General features: G+C 45.5%; 1 protein-coding gene across 1 annotated transcript in view; it reads right to left on the reverse strand.

The window, feature by feature from the left end:
- SLC6A5 (solute carrier family 6 member 5) overlaps positions 1 to 12,417 on the reverse strand; it is a 34,622-nt gene extending 22,205 nt beyond the window's left edge. The window contains exons 1-9 of the mRNA XM_030039787.1: positions 12,331 to 12,417; positions 10,955 to 11,482; positions 9,517 to 9,655; positions 8,042 to 8,173; positions 7,537 to 7,710; positions 6,602 to 6,743; positions 6,044 to 6,176; positions 3,796 to 3,930; positions 1,459 to 1,562 (exon numbers count right to left, since the gene is read on the reverse strand). Of these exons, the coding sequence (XP_029895647.1) occupies positions 1,459 to 1,562; positions 3,796 to 3,930; positions 6,044 to 6,176; positions 6,602 to 6,743; positions 7,537 to 7,710; positions 8,042 to 8,173; positions 9,517 to 9,655; positions 10,955 to 11,482; positions 12,331 to 12,417 (1,574 nt within the window). The remainder of the gene's footprint in view (positions 1 to 1,458; positions 1,563 to 3,795; positions 3,931 to 6,043; positions 6,177 to 6,601; positions 6,744 to 7,536; positions 7,711 to 8,041; positions 8,174 to 9,516; positions 9,656 to 10,954; positions 11,483 to 12,330) is intronic.
- Positions 12,418 to 24,538: the final 12,121 nt, after the last annotated feature.

Raw genomic sequence — 24,538 nt, forward strand, 5'->3', positions numbered from 1 at the left:
TAACATAGGTAAAGCATGCATTTAGTATTGGACCTGTAAGATTTTTATACTTCATTACCATGTATTTAATTTAAAATTTTCATGAACATTTTCCAAACTCCACAAAACATTGCTAAATTAATGCAGAAAGATAGCATGAAGTTTCTCCCATTTTTTGCCCTGATATTCTGAATGTATTCATTCATCAAGAGAAAAAAAAAAAAAAAAAAAAAAAAAGCCAAACCCCAGGACAAGCATTTTCAAAATTAAGACCCAAAGGATTGCTGGGTGGGAGTTACTGAGTATGCAACGCTGTTGCTTATTCATCCATATTTTAGGATGATTATATTAAATTACTTTTGAACACCAGTAAGAAAAGTTTTTGAAATTCCTTTTTAAAATCCCGATCCACATTTCTTTTTAAAAGTAAGTCTTTTATATATGGTGCTTAGAAGTTACAGGATGTGGGAGTTCAAATCCCAAGGAGTGTGTGCTTTAAAGTCTTGATTTGGGAAAGTTTTTAAGCATACCCCTGGGACAGCCCCTGTGCCTGCTGGTGGCTGTCCTGAATCAGCACATCTGTCATTGCAGGAATCAGAAACGGTTTGCTTCAGCAGAAACAAGATTGGCTTTAGAGACCATAAAATAGCAGCGAAGCATTCCACTAATGCCACTTGCTTTTGTTTTTTCCATCTGCAGACATCTCTTTGGCACGCTCTTTGATGAAAAACTATACTGGCCCACCAGAAGAACGACTTTTTTTCCTTGTAAAAATAACTTTCAGTGACTTCAAATAAAAGTGATTTTAAATTTCACACCTTGAAAGAACTTTGTACATGTAAAATCACACTAAGAGTAATTGGAAAAAAGAATTACATGTAGGAGAGGCAAGAATCACAGATATGGAAATTGCGTGTTAAACTCGTGCATGTCTCACAGGGGCAAACTTCAGCCCATTCTACACACGGGTTGTTCTTCAGCAGAGGCTGCCGACTGGCAGCGTTTCGTACCACTGCTCACAGCTCTTTTGACAGCTTCCCAGCTTGCCTTTCAGCCTAAAACTGCTGATTCTGAAAATGAAGACCCAATAGACTATAATAAGCCTAAGGCTCGTCTTGAGACTAGCAGATTAGGACCTGGGGAGAAGATACAATACACAAACCCCCAAAAAGATTGAAGAAACAAAACAAATAGAAAGAAAACTCAAACAAACAAGAAAAGCACACCCCCCCCAAAAAAAAAGAAAAGAAAAATTTTAAAAAATAAAATACCAGAAATTTTTTAAAATAAAATTTAAGAAAGAAAATTTTAAAAAAAAAATTTAAAAGGATTTTTTTTTTTTTTAAAGAGAATCTAAAAAAAAAGAAAAGAAAATTAAAAAAGATGACAGTCTTTCAAACCAGATTTCTCCAAGTCGGCAGATGACTGGCTTGGGACAAGACCTGTTTAATAAGACCAACGGATTTCACTCTTACATACCTGTAGCAATTATTATGGAATTTGTTGTAAGAAGAGAGAGTAATTAGACCTCCCCATGCTGCGGACAAGGAGAAGAAAATCTGAGTGGCAGCATCCTTCCAAACCTAAGACAGACAAGAGAGGAAATAGCATCAGCTTCAGAAAAGAGTATTAAAAAGATCAATAACTCTATTAACGGTTTCTGTTAGGGGATTAACACATAAGTAGTTTAAATGAACTCTAGAGCAATGGATGTCAATAAAACATTTAAAAGCAAAACCCTGCCCCAAAACACATAGTGCCCATTTGATGAGGAGTACCGTTCTTGTGGAGCCCATATAAAATGACAGTATTACCTTTGCCATATGTAGAAGGCACAAATATGTATCAAGAAATATAGTTTGAATATCAGTTCAAATACATTCAGCAAAGAAAATACAAATCAAGAGGAAAAATCTTCATTGGGTGCCAACGGTTTATCCGCCAGTGGTCCTAAATAATACTTTATCTTTGTGATAAAATTAAAACCCTCAGTGTCGCTTGATGCACTACTTATGAATGAGATTACATTAAAATTAGGGTAAATTTCTGTCATTAGGTGTGCATCAAACAGCATAGGGTTAAATTAGGGCTATTTAGGCACCAGGACCCAGTTTCCTCCCAGCAGAAGAAAAGATATGTTCAACCAAGTCTTTGTTAAAAAAAAACAAAACAAAACAAATAAAACAACCAAACGGCATTGTTTGTTCTGTAACAAAGTTCTCTGAAGCCTTAAACGCATTTGGATAAAACATTTCTAAATTGCCTGGAATTTCAAAGGAGTTGGTCTTACTTATCACTTGCAAAATGTTTGAAGCGTTGGTATTTCTATTTACAAGCTCTCCTACAAAGTCTAATTTTCCACCCAAGTCTGCAGCGCAGAAAAGGAGACAGAGGTACATGCACAGATAGGTGTCCCTATACACACACTATCCAGTTTTGAAGTTATTGCTTAAACGCTGCTTGAAAAGTTACCAGCCAGCAAGCAGTCAATCCTTCATCTAATTGAGAGTGATGTACAGCTATTAATTCATGTTATACTGCAAAGAAAATTGAAAACCGAAGCTCGCCTGAATATTATCAAACATTTACCCAGGGTTATACAGATACTTGGAGTATTCAGAGCACCCCGGTTTGCAAAAGGCAACAGTTCTCAGCTCCTTTATTGGACAATGTGGGATGCAAAACTGCTCATATTTAATGCAAAATTAATTTCTGTATTGTTTGCAGAAGATTTAATACTCCCACGACTAAAGGGTCAAAATACTCATAACTGCAGAGATTTTAAGGAAATTAAGATCTGCACAATTCATCCAGGAAATTGCTTTCAGCTTTAATTATTGATCTATCAGTGTGATATCACACCACTATTGATAGAGGAAAAAAAATTTCTTAGCGGGGAAAAAGAAAAAAACAAACAGGAAATTTCCTGAGGTGTTGCTAGAAATCCCTCTTAAACTTCTAGAGAAAAGAGTCTGAATTGTAACTCTCAGCTCAGTCTCCAGACTCCTGCCTCAAGACACTTCAGACCAACACACAGGCGCTCATGTGCCGTATCAGACAAATATATAATCCGTGGGTTGATTCAAGTCTACAGAGACACGAATCCACGTGCGGTTTTGGAACACGTTTGACTGGCTTCATTGGCAACAAATGGCTTTTTAGAAATCAGTTGAAACCCTGAGTGAGGCAGGCAGTGCTTCAAGAGCAAAGCCAGGTACAGAGTCGTCGAATTCTGTCCCCTCCTACCCAGCAAGAAGCCTTGTTTCTTACAATGCAGGTAGGATAATGATCACGGCTGTTCTGTGTCAGTTTATATGCTCCTGGGGAGTTAGATTAGGATGTATAACTTGATTTGGTTTCATCTAATGTCTCATATGCATTATTCAGAACGATCTTTGCTCAAGGAGTAAAATACACCTATTCAGAGCATTTCTCAAGAAATGCAGGTAAGTTCATTATGTTACCTATTAGAAGCTTCACGTGCTTGTTCAAGTCAAGGCAGCACCCAACAGACACCAGCGTATGCAAAATCTAGGCTTGCTCTTTAATCCCCTATTTTCCAAATGCACCTACTCAGAGATTCAGCTGAAGTATGAAAAGCGAAGTAAACAACACGTCTATAATAATATATGTAAAAAATGTTACATGCACACAAATAACAAACATCCATTGCAACAACACTCCATGTACGATGAAGAACAAGTTTCCACAGACGACAGTGCTGCCTCTGCACATCGAAACCCCTTGCAACAGACACTAAGAAATCCGTATGACTTATTCACCCTAGCAGAGTTATAAGTGCAATAATAAGCCCACCATAGCGTCAATTAACTTCTCCCACTTTGGCGTGATGAAGTACCAGATTCCAGCGCCAGCTCCAGGCAGAGTTACTCCTCTTATAAGAAGGATGATGAGAACCACGTAGGGGAACGTAGCTGTAAAATACACCACCTGGACAGACCAAAAAAAAAAAGATTATTGAAAGGGCTTATTTGGATCCCTAAGAAGGGGGAAGGGGGGAATACAAGGGCTATATTATTGCCTGAAGAAAGCAATTACTCAGGCTCAGAGACAATAACCAGGGGATAAACTAGGAAGACAACAGGGTTATTTCCCAGGAAATCTGAAATTTTACAGCTCTTCTCACTGCTGGAAACAGGAATAATATCCATAGCAACAGAGGTAAGAGTTGGGATTCTAGACAGAGAGGGGAAGAAAAAGTAGAAAAGAAAGTCTGGAGAGGAACAATAGGAATTTAGATCTAAACGACAATATCACTTTTGACCCTTGCCCAGAGTAAACTAACACAGTTCAGTGGAAATGAAATGAGCAATGCCACTCAATAGCGCTTAAATTTCTGATTTTTTCTATATATTTCTCTGTATTTAACTAAGCCTAAAGAATGTTTATTACTATTTGTACCTCTTAATAATTACATATCACCATGAAAATACTTATGGTCCCAATGCAAAAAAAAAAAAAAAAAAAAAAAAAAAAAGTGGAACAATCCAGATAGACCTAATCATCATGATGTCTAAATACACAACAGAGGTTGTGTGTTTAATGTCTTAAAAATTACCTAGTACAGACCAGAGCGCTCTCTGTGGTCAGATGAAATGTCTAGATTGCAGCCAGTTAAGCTGTACACTCTACCGAAAAGCACTTCAAATCCTGTTTGCATTAACCCCTGAATATTACAGGGACCAGAATCCTCTGAGCTGAAGTGACTTTTGAAACTGCTTTCTCAGCTTTCTCTTTGCTGTTTCAAGAGGTGTTTCAAGAAGCTGCCCTGATGAATTTTTGTGCAGTGAATACGCTGAACTCACCTATGCAGGTTTTCTATCCCCGACACCAAAGAGTCAGTATTTTCCTTGGCCACTAAGACTCACTTAAAGAAATACCTATTGCCACATCCAAACCCAAGTTATTCTCCCATACACCATCTGTTTCTTGGCTCTGGCCTTGCATGAAACAGTTTTTCCTATCATGCTGGGGGGGTGGGGGGGGGGATAAAAAAATCTCGACTTTCCCCTGGCACTCCGAGTCTCTGGATTTTCTGATAATTCCCAAACTACCTCCCAACAGGGGTTGTCAGCTTCTAGGTACAAAGGGGTAGCTTGGAATCGGAAACTCTGTGCCCATGTCTAGAATATGCATAGCTATCTCTGCATATCCACTAGCTTTATCCCAGGAAATATCCAGTTGTTTCGCTCCAGCTTTTTTATCTTTTCAGCCTACTCTTTGTAAATAAGCTAGATTTATGCTAGGTCATCATCCAACATTTTAACCTGCGTGGTAATTGCAGTGGCGTTGACGGAAAAGTTTCAGATATTGCATTCCTGCAGGTTTCACTAAAAACCCACCCAAACCAGTGCTGCTGCCGAAGAAAAAGCTGCATTTCTCTGCTCAGACAGCTGCCTGGCCAAGTCGTAAGCCTCTACTTCCATGCCAACAAGAGGACATGCTCCCTCTTGACCCGGTTGCTAGTTAGGAGGCATGGCAGAAAGCCGCAGATTTGAGGGGCGAAGGAGAGAACGACGTGTGAGATGTCAGAGAGACACAGCAAGGAGCTGGGTTACCGCAAGGAGGAGTTTTAGAAAGATGGCAGACAAATATTTGAGAAAAGAGGATACACACACTGCCACTGCTCCCGGTCACCATAGACCAATGGGAGTTCAGTTCTTATTTTCAAATGTGTTACTTAACATCTTAACTTATAATTTCCCTGATTACAGCGACACGTAAGGTGACTGCAGAATTTTAATGAGCACCCCACGGAAGAGGGGAGGCTGCTGAAGGCACCTTTTTGCCATCCAACTGCTGAGCGCAGCTTAAAGGCTCATTTTAAACTTACTGAAGATTAGGGAACAAATGTTCAACCAAAATTATCTTTTTTTATGTTTTGGCTAAACGGGAAAACACAGACAAGAAAAAGGCATTTCGTTAATACTTAGCCATTTGCTGAAAATAATTTTCAATAACTCACTGCCTTAAACAAGAGTGTGATTCCCTTAAAGCAACACGCTGCTTTCTCACAGTGTACAATCACAAATATTTTTCTTACTTTTCCGGATGACTTGATTCCTTTAGCAAGGGAGGCATAAACAATCACCCAAGCTAGGAAAAGAGATAGTGCCAAGGGCCATCTAATCTCACCAGGATACTCAATCCCTGCCGAAATCTTCAATACAAAGTACCTAAGAATAAAAAAGAAATAATAATAAAAAAAAATTTAAAAGGAGAAAAATTAATGACAGCAACCGCAGGCAGTAATTCAGTGCAAATTCCTACAGAATTTTGTTTTGCTTCAGCATTCTCAGCAGTCTCTCTAGAAGGTTCCAGGGATTCTCACCATGTATTATTTTATTTATCTGCATTGCAGTAGTAGATAAAAATGCCAGGCATGGGCCAACACCCCAGCTGTGCTAAGCACCATAGGAACAGAACACAAATAATCCAGCATTTGAAATTCAGCTTTCATCACTCCTGTGCATAAAAAATGGGTATCTTTTGCTGTCCTTAACTATTGTATTTCTAGTCTTCCAAAGAGGTATTTTGTGTCTGTTACAGTGGGTTTTAGAGAAAGATTAACAAAACGTCTCTAAACAAATAAAAATCTTACTTGAAGTATTCTTCGCTTCCACTGACAAACGTTTTGTTTCCCTCACTGGTGAAGTTAACCATAGTCAAGTTTGGATAGGCACTCATACAGAAAGTAGAGTTCTTGATTTGTATTTTTGGGTGGTCACCAATAATGCAAGAATCTAGGAAGAAAACAGAGAAGAAAAATAACTTGTCCAGATTTCTTTTTTTTTTTTTTTTCCAGGTTGGGTGTAAAATGACAACAAAAAGCCTTAAATCACACACGACTTGAACTTTCGTTCTATGATACATTTCTGGAACACCTTGCTTACAGAAGCTATAAAGATCTGAGAGAACTAGGGCTTAAAAAGCTCTCCTGATTTTTCCCCCTTTAGCCCACATGTCTAAGGCGTCAAAAGAGCCTGAGGAAGTGAAAGAACTTCTGCTCCCTCCCCCTTTGGGGGGGTCACCCCACCCGGGGCCGGCATTAGGGCGTCCCGGCCGGCCCCCAGCCGCCGGGCCAAGGCAGGGGAAGGCAACCGGCCCCCGCAGCCGGTGCTGCCAGCTCGTCCAGAAGGTTGTTTGCTCGGTTTTCAGGGTTTTTTTTCATTAAGTTGTCTTTAACAGAAAGCAGAGGCTGCCAGCTATTGCATTTTGTTTCGTGTTTTTTCCCCTACGCAGAGTTTTTACCCGGAAAAAAAAAAAAAAAGTTGGCTTTTTTTTAGCGTTATCGTTGAAAAATCCCGTTTATCCTTGATGAAGAAAAATTTAAAGGAGGAGGGAAGAGCCCATATAGTGCAGATCAGTTCGAAGTGACTTGGGAAGCGACGGTTCCTCCGTGCTGGGAACCTCGCCCGGCCACAGTCATCCTCAGTCTCCCAGGGGCGCAGCTAAGCCAGAGAAAACTCTGGAACCCTACCGTGACCGCAAAGAAAAAGAAGAAAAAACCGAAAAACCAAGCCTGTCGCAACTTACCTAACAAAAGTTTGTTTTTATCTTTACAGTCTGGCGTGTTCCACGGGTTGTTACAGGAAGCCCAAGGTAGCACAGGTACAAAGGACGCAAAAAGGTAGAAAAGTGTGTAGCACAGAATAATATTGTAATATATGGCTATTAGAACCGAGATGATCAGCATTGCAATGCCACAGCCTGAGAAAAAATAGAGGGAGAGAGGAAAATAAGGCGATTAATCCCAGGCGGAGGCAGGGACCTGCCGCACGTCCCGGCGGCTGCAAAGCGACGGTTTTGTCCGGCGCAGGTACAGAGCAGCATCCCCCCCCCCCCCCCAAAAAAAAAGGGCTCACACCCTCAAGGACCGCGCAAATTACGCGCTAAAGCTGCCGAGCCACCAGCGGCAAAGCCCCATAACATGCGGCTGCGCGCCTGCGGACGCGCTGCGGAGGGGGCACAGGTGCTTAAGCCATGCGAGAGAGTTTGGGTCATGCTCCCCAAAAACCGGGTCGGCTCCTGCTCCGCTCACCTTGCAAGGCGGGGATGGCTTTCCAGACCGACACGGGTCCCTGACTAGCAAACTGCCCCAGGGAGACTTCCAGGAAGAAAATTGGGATCCCAGCTAGAGCCAACATCATCAAATAAGGGATGAGAAAAGCACCTTGGGGGGGGGGGGGGAAGGAGGGGGAGAAAAAAAAAGAACAACCTGAATCATCGCGCTTGGGGGGGGGGGGGGGGGCGTCTCGTCTTTTATCACATCGAGGGGAACTCGCCTTCCTCCGCGGCCCGGTGCGGAGAGCCCCGCGCAACCTCCGCGGGGCAGCACCCCCACCCAGCCCCCCGGGAAGGGGCTTTCCTCCGGCCGGAACGGGTCCAGTTCTGCCCGTGATACTGGGGACAACTTAGTCAAGACCTGCAGCTGTTAACAATTTTCTATTTGTTATCGGTTCTCGGTGTCCCCAACCCGGGGTGGGGGAGCAGCTTTCTGCGTTTGCAGCAGTTGCTCGAGAAAATATTATTGTTAAATGAGTATTTTCACACCTCCCGCTTAAAAGTCCTTGCGCGTAAAAAGAAAAAAGCTCGCCGGTTTTTTTTTTTTGTAAAGGTTGATTTTGGTTTAAAATCGCTAGTTCTCTCGCATGAAATAGCTCTTACAGCCTTTACACAACTGTTTTCAAAGATCACAGCACCAACATGCCCTGCTGATAGTCCTGCGCGGAGGGAAGAGGCTTACAGCTGCAGCAGGTTAAATACAGTTACACCCACCGAGGCTCAGTATAAAGAAGAGCCTCTGTTCGGAGAATCTCCGCAAATAAACTTTTTTCTTCCCCTTGTAAACTATTAAGGGCACAAGCCCTCTTCCAGCTTTTCTGCTCCTCTGTTCTGCTGAGCGGCACTGGCTCTATTTCAAACGCTTAGTTTTCAATCGGCTCACTGAGAGATTTAAAAGAAATGCCCCAAACTTCACGAAATAAAAAAGAACGTCTCGCCTCGGGTTCAAACGTCCTCGTGTGTCTTTCCCGACTCAAAAATCCTTCCTATCGCCCTCTCCTCCCACCGCTTCCCCCGTCTCACCGTTTGTGGATTTGGACCTGACTGTGTTTAAATTAGGCAAAGGGGGGGCTGGGGGGGTCGGGAACCCTCCCTCTCCGCCCAGGCGTGCTCAACCCGGCTCTTCATTTCCCTCCTCCGACCAGCACCAATTAATTAAGGGTGGTTTTAAAGAAAGCGCTACCTTTTAACGAAATCTCCTCGCAGTTTTCCTACTTTCCGAGCTGATCGACAGCAAAAAAACCCAGCAAGGGTTTTCGCTAAAATCGCTGATGGTCTGGAGCTGCCCCCCCCCCAGAGCTCGGCTCAGCCCGGGCTTTGCTGCCCGGCTTTACCAGGCGTGCGGGTACCCCCGGCCCCCGCTTCCCTCGTGTTTTTCCCCACCAAAAAGGCAGGGACCGGCTCAGCCCCGTACGGTACTGCAGGTAGAGAGATAGGAAAAAGCCATCCTACCTCCCCCATTCTTAAAGGCCAGGTACGGGAACCTCCAGACATTGCCCAGCCCCACTGCATAACCCACCATGGAGAGGATGAAATCCAGCTTGCTAGACCAGTTCCCTCGGGCTTTATTTTCATCCCCTACATCGTCTTCCTAAAGGGGAGAAAAGGGGAAAGGGGGGGGGGGGGGGAAGAAGAAAAAAAAAAAAGAGAGAGAGATCGGAAAACAGCCACTTTTGCAAACAAGCATCGCGGTGCCGCGGCTGCCGGGTTCACCCGAGGGAGTCCCGGAGAGCGGGGGCGGGCGGGGGGGGGGACCGGGGAGGGTGACCCGTCACTGCCCGGGCTCTCTTCAGCTAGAGAAAACAGAAGAGGGGATTTTAAACCCTGGCCCTCTCTCAGGCTGATCCCGAGGGAGAGGAGGCGGCGACCGCAGCCCGGGGGGGGGGGGGGGGGGGGGGGGGTGTCAGTCCCCGCTGCCCGGGCACCCTCGCCCTGCTTGGTCCCCCCGGGGGTGAAATGCGCAGGGCTTGGCTCGACGGCTCCCTTCCCGGAGACTCCGGCCACTGCAATGCGCATCTCCCGGCCATGCTGGCATCTACACAGGGCCTCGGGGGGGGGGGGGGGGGGTCGCCTGGCTCCTAATTCCCCGGTGCACGGAAGGCCCCATTGCCCTCTTTCTTTGGGGAGCGGAGCCCTCGGTACCCTTGGATGGGTAAGGACTGACCGCCGGTCCCCCACAAAGCCCACAGGGGCCCAGGCCTTTTCCCCGGTACACGCAAACGATGTAAAAAATCACTTTTATGGAATGAACTTGCCCCCCTCCCCTCCTTTCAGGCTAAACCCGGGTATGTGGGAGGGCAGGGAGAGTGCCGGGGTGGGGGGCGACACCTTCCCGGCCGCGCACCCCACTAACGGCAAACCCCTCCCGGGGCGCAGGGCCAGGGTTCGGGAGGATTTGATGTCTTGTGGGGTTGGGTTGATTGATTTCGCCTTATTTTTGGTTACAGGCTCGAAAGCATTCAGCTGCCAGGGGCTTGAGCAGCCGGCCAAGCCTGAGGAGTGGAAGAGCAAGGCAACCTTTCACATCTGGTGCTGGGGACAGGAGTTGGCCTCATGCAGGGAGGCATAACCGGCGTACGCACACGCGTACCGCGGGCCAGAACCGGGTTATACTGACAGGCACGGCTCAGTGAACACATTGGAATTAGCCGGGAACTATTGATTGTCATTTATACCAATATTACGTTATTAGGACTCACCGGCAGTACAGCACTTTACCTAAGACCCTGTCTCCCCTTCCTCCTTCCCCCCTCCCTGCGGTACAGCCCCATCCCCGACTGACTTGGACCTGATTTTAGAGCTTCGGCCCCAAATCGGCAATGAGTGGCAAAGACCTCTCACTCCCACGAGTTGAAGGCAGGGGAAAGAAACCCTACAAAGACCAACTTACCCCCTCCACTCTGCCAGGAAGAACAGAAGTGTTCCCATCTGTGCCCAGTACCACGGTACTCTGGCTCAAGGTCACCCAGGCGCCTTTGGCGTTGTTTTGCTCCAGTGTGCTCTTACCAAGGTTTAGATTAGCGTCTCCGTCTGTGCTTTGCAAAGCGGGAATTTTGCAGTGAGGGATAGGAGCTTGCCCGGCGGCCCCTGCCCCAGGGGTATGCTTGCACGGAAAGGTTTCCACAGATTCCCTCCGGAGGGTGGAGTTGGCTTGCACCGGGGTGCTGCTGAGCTTGCAGATCCCAACTTTGGTCCTCTCAAAATCATTTGGTTGAGCTTCTTCGGAGGGAAGTGTTTTGTTGTCGTTAGAAAGTGATCGGGGAAGCCTGGCCATCGCGGCAGGGGCTTGCGATGGGCCATTCTGCGGCTCATTTTCGGGGCTGATTCCTACAACTCCCGTACCTTCATTGGGTCCAGGAGTAACGGTTTCAGAACTGTTCACAACCTGTTTGCTCATATCCCTTTGACTGGCGTAATCCTAAAATGAGAACATCACATATTTTACCAAAAGAAAAAAAAAAAAAATGCTGGCACTGCAGAGGTTCTACAAATTTCTTTCCTCGTGCACAAAAAGCGTGCACTAGAAAATCTGGATACAAAAGTGTTGCAGAATTTCGAGGTGCCCCAGCTCGCCTGCTTGCCCTCTCATTCAACATTAGTATTCTGGGGGAGGAAACAGTAAGGTACACAAAAAACTCAAAACAAACAAACAAAAAACCACACCAGCATCTGCAAACCCATAATTCGAGTTTAAATAAGTGCTTCTACAGCACTGCGCCGCCAGACCTCGTTAGATTTCACATCACGACTGTAGGATGCTCCCTTCCCTATCACCAGTGTAGAAAGATTCTTTAATTTTACGCCCCATTTCCTTTCTGTCATTCAACAATGCACATCGGCTTTTTTTTTTTTTTTTATATATATATAGGCAATAGACAAGCTGCCCTGTAGGCAGCCGGAGATGTGAAAAAACAAGCAAAATAGTACTGGTGAGCTGGCTGCCACCCTTCAAAACCTGACAGCGAGACAGTGAAACGCAAACCTAACCACACCACCACAGCGGAATTAACGCCAATAACGGCTAGCTTTCCCTGTTCTTTTTCTTACGTTTTCGACTCACACGCGTCTAAAGATGTTTTTAAGCATTCCTTATTTATTAAACAGATTACTGACAACACTCCCACACCCCCCACACACACACCACCCCCCTGCCCTTCCCTCCAGTTTAAAATTATCATTTAAAATGCGTCTTCTTTTTATACCTTAAACAACCCGCAGACAAACCCTACCTTTTCCATCTGTTTAACGCTAGCTTTAAAAATACACCTTCTTCTCAGAAGAAGGTTTCGCAAAACTACCCGTCACCGTCTCCGTTGCAAGTTTTCGCTTCGTCTTAATCCCATCTCCCGGCATCAGGGGTAAGATCTGCAAGGACTCGGTCGCTATCCGGCTGCTCTTCGGGGTACCACCGTTTCTCCCGCGCCCCTTCCCCGGCGGCAGCCCTACCCCGCTCCGCGGGAGCCTTCCCGCGCTGGCTCCGCGGGCAGCACCGCCGTCAGCACCGCGGACAGCTCCGCCGTCAGCACCGCGGACAGCTCCCCCTCCGCCACCGCTTCCCTCGCTGCGCGGAGGACGCCGACGGGGAGAACCGACGCGAGCACGAGGGGGGGGGGGGGGTCCGACCCCAAATTTAACGACCAACCCTCCCCTTCAGCCCTTTTCGAGAGCAACGAAAAGAAATCAAGCACTTACCATGTCTTAAATAGCCACAGATTGACTCGGTAGAGGTAAAAACAGCGGTACAGGCAATTGACAGACTGGATTTTGCCCAGTCGAGAGCAAAGCTTTCTATACTTCCTTGGGAAAGACCGGGTTTGCGTCAGTGCATAGCAAGGTGCCCTTCGTTTGACATTTTCTTGATAATAAGAGTTTGATAAATCATTACCCTTCGTTTCAGATTTTAAAGGGACAACAAGAAGCCAGAGCGCCGGCTAGCTGTCACTCACGCGGCAGTGGGATTGCGTGTTCCGTGTGACTCATATGGGGGCTGATTACTAAACCAAATCCAGCAAGAGCATGGAAGAACTTTCTTACTGGTAATTAGAGGGAACATGTGAGAAACACGTACTACTGCACCCAAAGCAAGAGGGAAATGGGAGAAACCTTCCATTTCTACCCCTCTCCCCCCTCCCTCTTATTGTAGCGTGTGATTCATCTCCACTTTTTTTTTCCCCTGCATTTCTGCAGTTCACAGTTGTATCAGACGTTACAATAGTTTATATATAGATAGAAATTACATATTTTTATATATATATCCACATACCTACACACACACAGAGAAGTTGACTGTGTATAAAGTACACAAACGCATTATTTTAATTGTGTCTTCCTTGTTCTCGTTGCGCCAGACAACACTATATTGTCTATTTTTACTGTGCATCCGTGGGGGAACGGACCTGAGCCCTAATTAAATTAAAACGATACACACAATAAAGCAATCTTCCCTCTCATCAAAACTATCTTAAGAACATTTAAGTGGGAGCAAAGGTGATGGCAACCGCAGTCAGGTTGTTGGTGTTCTTCCCCCACCCATTAAAGCATTTATTTTTGAGAATTGGGGTGGTAAGAGGGGGAATTACTCATCATTAAAAGTCAGACTTTAACCCAGAATCGTTTTTGCAACCCAGAAACGATTTTGCAATTCACTCCTAATCACCTCTCGTGTTAGCTGCTATTTGAGGGGCTTTCTCAAAGGTCTGTTGCTCACAAGGCAACTTTGTTCACACCGACAAAAATAAAAGCGTATTGGCAAATCGGGATGCTCCCTAAGCAACCTTCCCAGTTGTTTCAGCGTCAGAGATGCTGTTCCTCCGCATACACTCTGCTAGCGTCAGCTTCGCCTGGGAGTATTTTGTATTTTAGCGTAAGCAATGTGAAGCGTGCGCCTATTCGGGGGAGGGGAGGAGAGGAGGGGGCTAAACTCACCAACACCACATGCAATTCTTGTACGTCCTTGATTTTACGGGTTACTAACGTTTGGTTCAGCGGACACAGTAAATCAAAAAATCGCAGTAGCCCAGACAATTCTGCAAAGCCTCCGGCTGCCCGGTGCCCGCAGGAGCTACGAGTCCCCATCAGTGGGACCGAAGAGCTTTGTTCCACTGCAGGCACCTGCCCGCAGCGCCAGGCTGCGGCTCGGTGTGCGGGTGGAGCTGCGGAGGTTGCCCATCTCCGCTAGAATTCAGCCCAACTCCTTTACATTACACCCGGTCATTGCGGATGTAAGCAGAAATTCACCTGCAAGAGGTATTTAAAAGCACCACGAAAGCCAAGGAGATTGGGGCCAGCAAAGCAGAACATTGGAAATCGGTTTTTGCAGAAAAGCTTACTCCCTCTCCCAACTGAAAAATGCTTTCGCCTGACAGCAGAGCATGTTTATAACACAGCTATGGTTAACTTATTATGCTGTTGCTTCGAACATGTTCAAGGATGGGGGGGCCTACCTATGCTATAGGTATATAATTATAATACGCACATACAGGTATTTTTTTTTTTTTACACATACACGCTTTCATACACACTGTCTGTGTAGAGTGTTTTATGTTCCTCTCTTCAAATCCGCTCTTCTGCCTCTCTTCTACCATGTACTCTCCCTCGATCTGTTCAGAAATCGAGGGGCACACACAGAAGCTAGTTTTATCGGGGAGGGGGAGAAATCAGCGGTATTTTGCCGTGTTTCCTTCTCAAGGCATCCTCCAGCCGCAGAACAATCTGCTCGGAGCCGGGGGAGGGAGCAGGGTCGTTAGCTCAGTTATGCTGCCCTTCAGGTTACATTAATGCCTCTAAAGGCACGAACCAAATTAAAAGCGACAAAGCAGCAGTCCAAGAAGTATTTTGGTCGCGAAGACCCCCCCCCCCCAACCTTTTCTAGATTCACGGAGTTGACTTATTTTGTTTTTTTTTCAGAAAAGTGACAATATTCATTCTTCACGTTCTCTTCTAAGCGATATTTTTGCTGTCTCCATCAGCACTGAAACGTGAAATCGAAGTTTCACCCCTGGAAAAGAGGAATCGATCTCCTTTACTTTCAGAGAAGGGGAGAGCACCCCTCTTTTCCCCTGCACCCCGGGGAAGGGCTCTCCTGCTGGGGCACGGCGGGGCCGGGGGGGGGGGTGTCTCGCTGCGGACGGGAGCCAAGGACCCCTGCTTGGGCAAGAGGGAAACCCATAGAGAAACAGGGCACGGATTCAAACGTTTTCCCTTTTCCTAACACTCCTATCGCCGGCTATCGCGACTACAGAGCCGACCTTCCCCGAGCTGGTCCTGCCCTTCTCTTCTCACCGCGGCTTCAGCTGCAGCCACCTGCCCTTGGTCGAAACTCCTAGTTTGGAATTACGGTTCCTTTCAAAAACTAAAATCCCTCCAACGTGGGGTTTTAACGTCCCAGTTAATCGTCAGTAAGCTCATGAAAATTATTTTGCTGAGCTCCTTTTTGGTTTCTCACGGTCCTTCCCAAACGCCCGTCCCGGAGGCGAGCCGCCCCTTCCCAAGCCCCGAGCACATCCCTAAGGGATTAGGGAAAAGCACCCGGCTGCAGCTCGCACCCAACACACCTCTCCCACCCACGGGGGGGTTCACCCACCCCCGACATAAGCCTGCCCTGCCTGGAGGGGTCCCTGCCTGCTTCCCAAAGCCGTGGCCACCGGCAAAGCCCCCCCACCGGGGTCGCCCACATCACCGCTGGGAGGGAGAGCGGCTGCTCCGGGGAGGTGGAGGGGGACACTCGTGGTCTTCCCAAAGAAAGGGAAGACCCCCTGTCCTTTCCCTAAAACAGCCCCCCCGGGGTCTGCCTGCTTGCCGTGACGCCCCCCCCGACCGCGGAAGCAGGGCCCGCCGAGCAAGTGCCTCCGTCTTAATTACTTTGTCAAAGATGAAAAATAGCAATTGATTTCTTTTTTTTTTTTTTTTTTTTTTTTCTCCCCTTTGCTCGCCATCCCTCCTCTTCCCCTGCCCCCTCTTTGCAGACAAGCAAATGCGCAAACGAAGCGGGGGGGGCCGGACTGGTACCGATGGGAGGGGAGATGGGGCTGTGCCGGGGACCCCCCCCCGACACACAGCCCCCGCAAACCGTCCCATCGACCCCCCCTTCTTCATAAACACGCACTTCCCTGCCTTTACACCGCATTCGGACCGTGCCTCAGCGGAAAAAAACCGAGCCCCCACAGGAGCAAGCGCTGACACCCCTCCACGAACACGCCGGGAGACACCCACGCAGTGCCCATCCCTGCGCTAAAATCCCCCGTCCTGGCTACTTTTGGAGTGGGTTAAGCATTGCAGCTATTGATTTTAATGCTGTCTCCTTCTCCTTCCTTCCCACTGGAAAGTTTGCCTAAAACTGATGGAGGCAATCGCAGCAAGAAACTGCACCCTCTGTCCCTGTGTCCCCCCCCCGCGGCGTTTTCTCGCAGGACTTCCAGCCGCAAGTGCCACACTCTGAAGTCACAGCTTGTCCCGGGGTCCTCACTTAGAAGAGGAAATCAGCTTGTGTCAAGCAATTCACACAGCGTATTAATTCATGCACCGGGGGGGGGGGGGAGGTGTCCTTCTTCCCTCCTCTCCTTGGTCTCACCCTTTTTTTTTTTTTTTTTTTCCGGAACGGAGCTTTCCGGCAAATCCAGAGAAAGGCGCTTTGGTGGGAGCTCTTCACAGAAGACGGCCATTTAAACTCTTTTCTCCCTTAAAGCTAAAAGGCAAATAGGATGGTAAGGATGAGGAAGGGTGCGAAGACCTCGGGGAATGCCTTTAAATGCCCAGTTCAGATTTGCGGTTGAATAGCCTTTTTGTTAAACGTAATTAGACTAGAGAGATGTTAAACGTTAGCTGTGAAATGCACCCATTCAATCTGGACCAAGTACTTTGTGGATTTGACTTGCAGTCAAATGTGGTTTTCATCTGACCGTTAGACTTAGGGGTAGGTGACACTAAATTCAGGCAAGTCCCCAGCAAATGCGAGGAGCTGTTTTTGCAGCTCAGGACAGGTTCATTCGCTACCCAAGAGATGGGCAGGTCCCCATGGATTCTCTGAGGATGCAGAGCTGCAAAGGGAACCTCGTGAATAAACCCACCCTCACCCAGGGCTTTGAAATCTTGCAGAGAAATTCCAGCTTTGGGCAGCACGGAAATGTTAATATAGGTGTGAAAGTTGATGGCTTTTCTTATAACCAACAATGGTTTTAAAGCATTATAATGATTTAACTATAGCTATACATAATGCAAAGCCAAGAACAGCATTGCGTTCCCTCAGCCGAGTTAGAAATCAAAACCAGCAAAAGCAGGTGTCAATAAGCCAGATATTGCAAAGTGATACTTCATTTTCAATTTCTTGTATTTCCCTTTTCATTCTGTTTATATACATGCATTTTTATAGCCTTAATTCAACTGAACAGTTTTCCCATGCAGAGAGCACAGACCCTTTTTAAAGACAAAGATTCACCTTATCAGGCTGCAATATTTTGCCCCTCTCAGTTAATTACGTCCAAATAATCAAGAGACTGCAAAATCTTTCAAGTGATAATTACCTGTTATTTTTCTCCCGTGAAATGCCTCAGGCTCATCCCGCTATTTATTAGCTCTACTGTACACTTTCTGTCGAGCTTGCTTCCAATTGCCTTAACCCATATAACTCACTGGATGGCTCCTGGATTTTCAGATAATTGTCAAAGTCTGGTATCCTCACTGTAAAAAGGAGTCAGTTCCCCGAGAGATGTAACTCCTTCAGTGGAGACCACTGTGAATAACAGAGAATTAAAAGAAAGGGGGATCAGGTGGGGGGAAAACAGAAGCATCTGGAGGAAATTTCTGCACCACTGGCCAGGCATTTATGCTCCTAACAGCTATTTAACCCATACAGACATGTTTCTTCATTTGTCCAGACATTTGCCTTAACCACAGGGCACAATCTCAATACGGGGCACAATCACCGCAGGTTTGAACCTCCACTTTGCAATAGGACAGGGCTTAAAAAAAAAAAAAAAGCACATATTTAATGAAAAATGGTAAGTAGATGCTGCTTAGAGCTCTAAATACATTTCCATGATTCACCTGTGTGCAGTCAAGTCAAGGATATTTTTTTCCAGTGGCACACTAAGCTCCAGACTTAGCCTAGCCCAGTCACTGAACTCAACACTTCTCCCTACTCAGGTGAGAATGTACCTGTCCTTACACTGCAAACAAGATAAAAATACATCTTTTTGAACTAGTGCTGCTCAAAACTGGATTAAGTGCAGTAGTTTCTTCTAACTGTACAAATACATAATAAGTAGGGTTAGCACAGAGAACAGACAAATAAACCTCCTTAAATCCATGCCGGCTCTGTGCAGGGAGAGCTGCGGACACAACACATGAAGGAGCGCTTTGTAAAGCAACCCAAGTGCACAAATCTAAGAGGGCTGATGGACAGTGGCTGTGGCAACCGTGGGACAGAGAAGCTGGAACAGAAGCAGATCCTGGCTGTGAGAAGAGCGTGGCAGCAGCCCCGACATCAGATACAGCAGGTCAGGGAGACAGGGACAAGGAACTGCACATGGAGGGACGTTAAACCCCACCATGTTGACAGGTTCACCTGCAGAAAGGTGCCTAAACCACCTGCAAGGTGGTTTTGCTTGGCAGGTGGGGAAGTTCTGGAGCTTACAGAATCATCGTTCCACCGTGAAGCATCAACTCAGCTACATTTCGATGTTAATGAAGATTAACACCCTAAACAACGCTATCTGAAAAGACTAATTCTCCCCACTGTGGTATCTGGGTCGCTTGTTACCATGTGAACATACCACACTAAGGTTTGAACTCCTGGTCAGAAATTTGGAAAGAAAATATCACAAATAGCAGAAAATGAGAGAAAGGTGATTTTCTAGGCAGATGCCCTGGGAGGACACCGTGAGCATCACACAGAAAATACACCGGATTCTAGCAGAGAACCAGTCCATTTTAACACCTTTCACTCACTGCCTTATTCACTTTTGACTGTTGAGTCAAAACCAGTAAGAACGAAAAATCTTGGCACGCACCTCTGTGAAGCTATGGGAGCTTTCCCAGGAGCCAGCAACATTGACTACAGGGTCCCATTTTAAGAAAAAACATAATAAACATACTAATGTAACTACTGCAGGATTTCATAAGGCAAGTCATGATAGTCATTTGGATTTCTGATTGGGAAGGAAAAAAAAAAAGCCTTAAACTTTTTCTGTGGTCTCTCGTAGGAAGGTCTCGGTTTGTTTAAACCACAGTGCTCCGCATTGATTTTTTTTTTTCCTCTTTCACTGTGAAACAGGAAATCCCCCAATACATAGTGAATTGCGTACAGCGATTGTCATACAGAGATAACAAAGCCGTGATCCCTCTGTCGGCATGAAAAAATCCCACACTTTATCTTGCAGAGTGCCAGATGAAGAAACCCATCTGTTCAGGGTTAGTAAGTCAACCCACTGTTGGGATGTAAGTCTAAATCAGCGAGTGGTTTGTAGGACATTAATAGGAGCAGTGAACTTGTAAGGTCATAGCTTAAATCTAACTCTGTTTTGGCTGAAGACTAAACGCTGGGGGCAAATTTTCAGCTACAGCTTCTCTCACTGGGACACCCATTTGGAGGACATTAGTAATGACTCCCTTTCCTGAACCAAACTGGTCCCAGTGTACTTGGAACAGCTCTGTGGGAAAATACTGGTGGAAACGCTTCACCTAATCACATCCTCCTTAGCAGACCCCCAGTGTAAGTCCAGACAGAGTTCGTATTCTGGGGTCTAAGCCTTGGGTACGAGAAGTCGGGTATGCCAACGGCGTGGCAGCAGGGAACTACCCCGTGGTTGAGGAACAGAAGATAGGGATATATTACATAGCCACTTTTCAGCTCCATTACACCCTCAGATGACTCACAGGGGCTGGCATCACAGCAGAGAATCTGGCTTACAGCTTGTACACATGTGGCTGTTATTCAAAGCCTTCTCAGCTGTTAGTCAAAGCTACATAATCCCATAACGTCCACACTTCACTAAGCGCAGACCTGTGCTCTATAATCCCACAGTGCTTTTTCTGGTCATGCTGAAGTAGACTTGAATTGTAGCGTACCTTCAACTTGAATTCCGAAGAGACAACTCCAACAATATTTGCAATAAAAAACTAGAGTACAAGTACTATTTACTCCCCAAGACAATCTGTGCATTCCATTTAGGGTATTGGATTTAAAACAAAGACATTGAATTGCTTAAAAACAGTTAGAAAAAGCAAGTAAGCTTCTACCAGTTCACATATTGAAATCAGGTTTAAGCATTCCCTTGAACATAAATCTCCAAGTAATTAGGATGACACTGCTCTCCTAAGGTACAAGATTCATTGTTTAAATGACCACTTTGTTAATTCCTATGGTTCACCTTCTGAAATTCTAGGTAGCTTCGACACTGAGCTCCAAATATACTTAATGCCTTGGTCGTAGGAAAAATTCAAGGTGATCCACTATCTCAGGTGATGGAAAACTGAAGCCAGACTTCAGTATCAAGACTGTTTCCTTATCAAGCTTCCCAGCTCACTCCTACGCTTGTCAGTGAGATGGTAAGAGACGTGAGAAAAGCTCACCAGAGGTATTCCAATAGCCAGTTTCTCCTGAGTACCTTTTTCATTTAATCTTTCTTTAGCCTTTCCTAACAAAGCCACGTTTATCTGGGACACTCAGAGAATGTTTTCTCATCACATTGCAAAGAACTTAACAAAATACAGCTAAATACCATCATTTCTCTTCTGCAGCTAAAGCAGCAGACAAACAGGCCCAGCACAGACAGGCGGTGGATGAAACTGGAGAAGGGAGGAACCTACCAAGGGTGACGTGAGACTGGAGCTTAGTTCTGCCACAAGCCTCCCGGGTGACCTCAGGCACATCACTTCAACTGAGAATTTGAATGAACGTGGGCAGTAACCTCCATTCTCTCTCCTCCAGTTCGGCAATATATTCTTCTGAGATCAGGTCTGACTCCAAGGACTTAAACCAGTTTCATATCCCCCGTTTGTGACCTCTCAGTAGAGGCGCCAATAGTCTGGGATAAAAGCATTTACGTAAGTAACTTTTAAAAGTATTAGCCATCTTAATTTTAGGCAAATGCATCAGTATAAAGTATTGTTACCCTGGCAGCCAGGATGAGGTGTCACAGGTTTAAGGAATTAAACCCTCTCCACTCCTCCAAAAAACTCTTTCTGTCAAGCCTTAACTGCAAGAAAAATTGGTACAGAAACCTGTCTATGAATCAGTCCTTATTATGTATTTTCATAGTCTCTATAAATGTGACACTGCAATATAACTATGCCTTGAGGCCGCTATGCCATGATTAACCCACACTATGCTTTCCAAATTGCATCATACAGCTAGAAAACCTTTCTCAAAACTTTAGCATTTTTAGCACCTTGGCATTAGACCTCTCCTTTCCAATCCAGCAATTCATTTATTTCTTGTCCTTTGCACAGAACATCCACTGACATGGATTTATTGGCATTGTCCCTTTACCGTAGCATCCCACACGGACACCAGAGTTTAACTCTATGTCCAAAAATAGCTGGACATTATTAGGAAGCACTTTGAATCAACAAAATCAGAGTACTCAGGGTTGTAGGAAAAAAAAAAAAAAAATCTATTCTAGCAGCCAATTCAGCCCTTAATAACATGCTTTAACTTGGTCAGCCTTGAATTGGTCAGGCAGTTGGACTAGATGATCGTTGTAGGTCCCTTCCAACTGAAATAGTCTATTCTATTCTATACAGACCCTGAGATCAGGTAATGAATCATCTCGAGGTCAAAGCACAAGACAAAAAGAGCCTCATCTTTGTCCAAGGTAACGGTCGTCCAACTTGACTGGTTACGTACAAAGAAGTCAGCAATATTCTATAGCTGAAAGACAGAATTAATCCTAGAAAGGGACTTGAAGCAATCTAAAAAGCAGTTTCAACATCATGCTTGGTGGACAGGCAATAAATTCCATAAATCAGTAGAGAAATTTTGATATTGGAAATTACGTGCAGAAAGTAAAGTTTGCCATCTGCTTGTGCTCCTGGTCTTTTTTTGTCAAGTTAGTCAAGTGACATTAGCGCAAGAGGAATAGATTCAAAAGAGTAAGATTTAGCACCACAGCAGCCAGTGCCTCCATGTGCCGGGGTCTCAGATCTTCGTCTGTCTGAAACTGGAAGTTAAGTCCTAGAAGGAAAGAACCCAGAGAGATCCTAATGACAAGCCTACCTCCACCAGCTGTGGCAAAGCAGCTTTATTGTGCTTCATTTAATTCTTATTCTTGTTTTCCTCATTTCCTGACGTTTTGCAAGTAGAGTCCCATTCACCATGACAAGAATTACTGTCATTCATTCGCTCATTCGTTCAGTGTCGGAACAGCAGCTTAGGCCACCGGAGATACAGACTGAATTTTTACCCTTCCTTTATGCATCTTTTCCCCCCCTGCCTACTTTGCAATCCTTTTCTGAAACGCCCAGCCTACCAGCTCAAGCTTGGCTGGGGAATCACTGCCATGTAATTCTGACCAGAAAGGCAGCTAAAGGGGCATTATCTTAGATACCTCATATTTCCCATGTCAGAGTATGGATGAGATGGTGTACCGGGCCTATCTCTCATCGGCAGTAAGATTGCAAACATGAATCAGCACAAGATAGAGAAGCTGCCCTGTCAATCTTTGCTTTCTTTTTTTTCCTCCCTTGTGGCTGTTTTTGCCTTGTTTTGTGATTTTTCACATTGCTGTTTTGGGGTTGGTTTTTCGGGCTGGGTTTGGGGTTTTTTTTTTTAGTAGTGCTTTTTTTTTTTAAAGTAGCATTGGATTCTAACAGCAGAAGCAATGGAAAATAACTCCAACCTCTCACTTGTTTTTATTGTTTTTCCCCAAAAGAAAGTGCTTATCATTTTTAAAACCTTGTGAACACCTAATAGAGAGGATTATATTTCCCTTTTTCCATTTGTTTTCTTAACATATCTTTAATAGAAGATCAAAAAACCCTCTTTCCAGTTAATCCTATACAACTTTCAAAATGTCAGACTCGCCTAACTATTTTATGTTGTACGGCAAGACATCCGTGCCAACCTCTTTCCTTTCCCGGATTTATGATGTTAGCATGATATGGTCATATTTTCCAAGGAAGATCTCTTCTGAGATGAGAGGTCAATGCTCAGCATTTCTTACAAATGCATTTGAGCTCAGGCATTCCCAGCTGACTACCCCTCTTTTCCTCAACACACACTTCAGTAATGGGGGAATCTCTGGTGACTTTGACATGTCGTCTTGCCACTGCTCCCACATGACTCCCCTTTTGAAAAAGGTGAAGACATGTGACTAATCGACACAAGAGACATCCAGAAAGCAAGATTTCTCCATTCAGAACACCCCAAATCACTTATGGAATAATTCTCTGCCATTGATCTGCTATTTTATTTTTTCTCTAGACACCGTGCAATGAAGGAGCAAGTTGCATGCACTTGATATTTTAACGTTTTTTTGTCTCGTTGCTAGGGGGAGGAAATTGAAGTCATCTCTTGGGGGCCTTTCTATAGTTTTAGCCCTCAGCTGCTAAAGTGTGCCTGCCTGGAGCTCAGGCATGTCCGTCCTTACCCAGGCCATGTACCACAAGCTTTTACACACCTGCTTCTTCACGGCTAGCTTCAGAATAACCCCTCTTCACAACACGTAGTCATTTTTCACAAAACACTACGTTACAACAGCCAAGAAGAGCAGCAGAGAAAGGAAAACTATGACCTATTAAGCAGGCCATTTTCTTGATTAACTTCACAGCAGACTCCAGAAAACCTCATACGCCGTCTCTTGACTGTGCCCTTACCAGCCACCCTATAGTACAGCCCAAGCTGGAAAAGCAACCACACCAGGGCAATGCTGCAAAATCCAACACGGAAAACAGGAGAGCCTTAACAAAACCAGCACGCACGCTGCACAAGAACAGATCAACGAGCAGACCAGACCCTCAAGGCTGTGGAAACCAGGAGTGGAAACACCCACAGTGCAGATTTCACAGCCCCCAAAGGTGACCAGCCCCTTTGCCCCAGCAGCCTCCCTGCCTGAGCAACCCACCACAGATTTGCTCAGACTCTCTGGATTCAGGCAAAGCCCGTCATCGTTGCTCTACCCATCGCAGGGGTGGAAAGCCAATGGTTCCTTTCCTCTTCAGAGGAGGTTTGTGGGGGTTTTTTTCAAGTCATATTTAAAGTTTCATCTCTCTTACTCTTCCCTACCTTGAGATAAATAGCCTCAGTCTACTCATTGCTTCCTTAGCAGTCAGCTTTTCTAGGTCTCTGCTCACATTGGTTTATCCATACTCACTGCGATTGTTCCATCTCTTCCTGAAATATCACGTCCCGAGACACACATCTCTGGCTACAAACATAAAATTAAATACAACTTCTAAAGCATGTAAAGGTTTTAAAGCGTGGTTAGAATTTAAACAGTGCTCAGTGGTTTTCGGCTAAGTTAGATGCCTAACTTGCTTC

This window comes from Aquila chrysaetos, chromosome 16 (assembly GCF_900496995.4).
Source record: "Aquila chrysaetos chrysaetos chromosome 16, bAquChr1.4, whole genome shotgun sequence".
In the NCBI taxonomy this organism is placed as follows: domain Eukaryota; kingdom Metazoa; phylum Chordata; class Aves; order Accipitriformes; family Accipitridae; genus Aquila; species Aquila chrysaetos.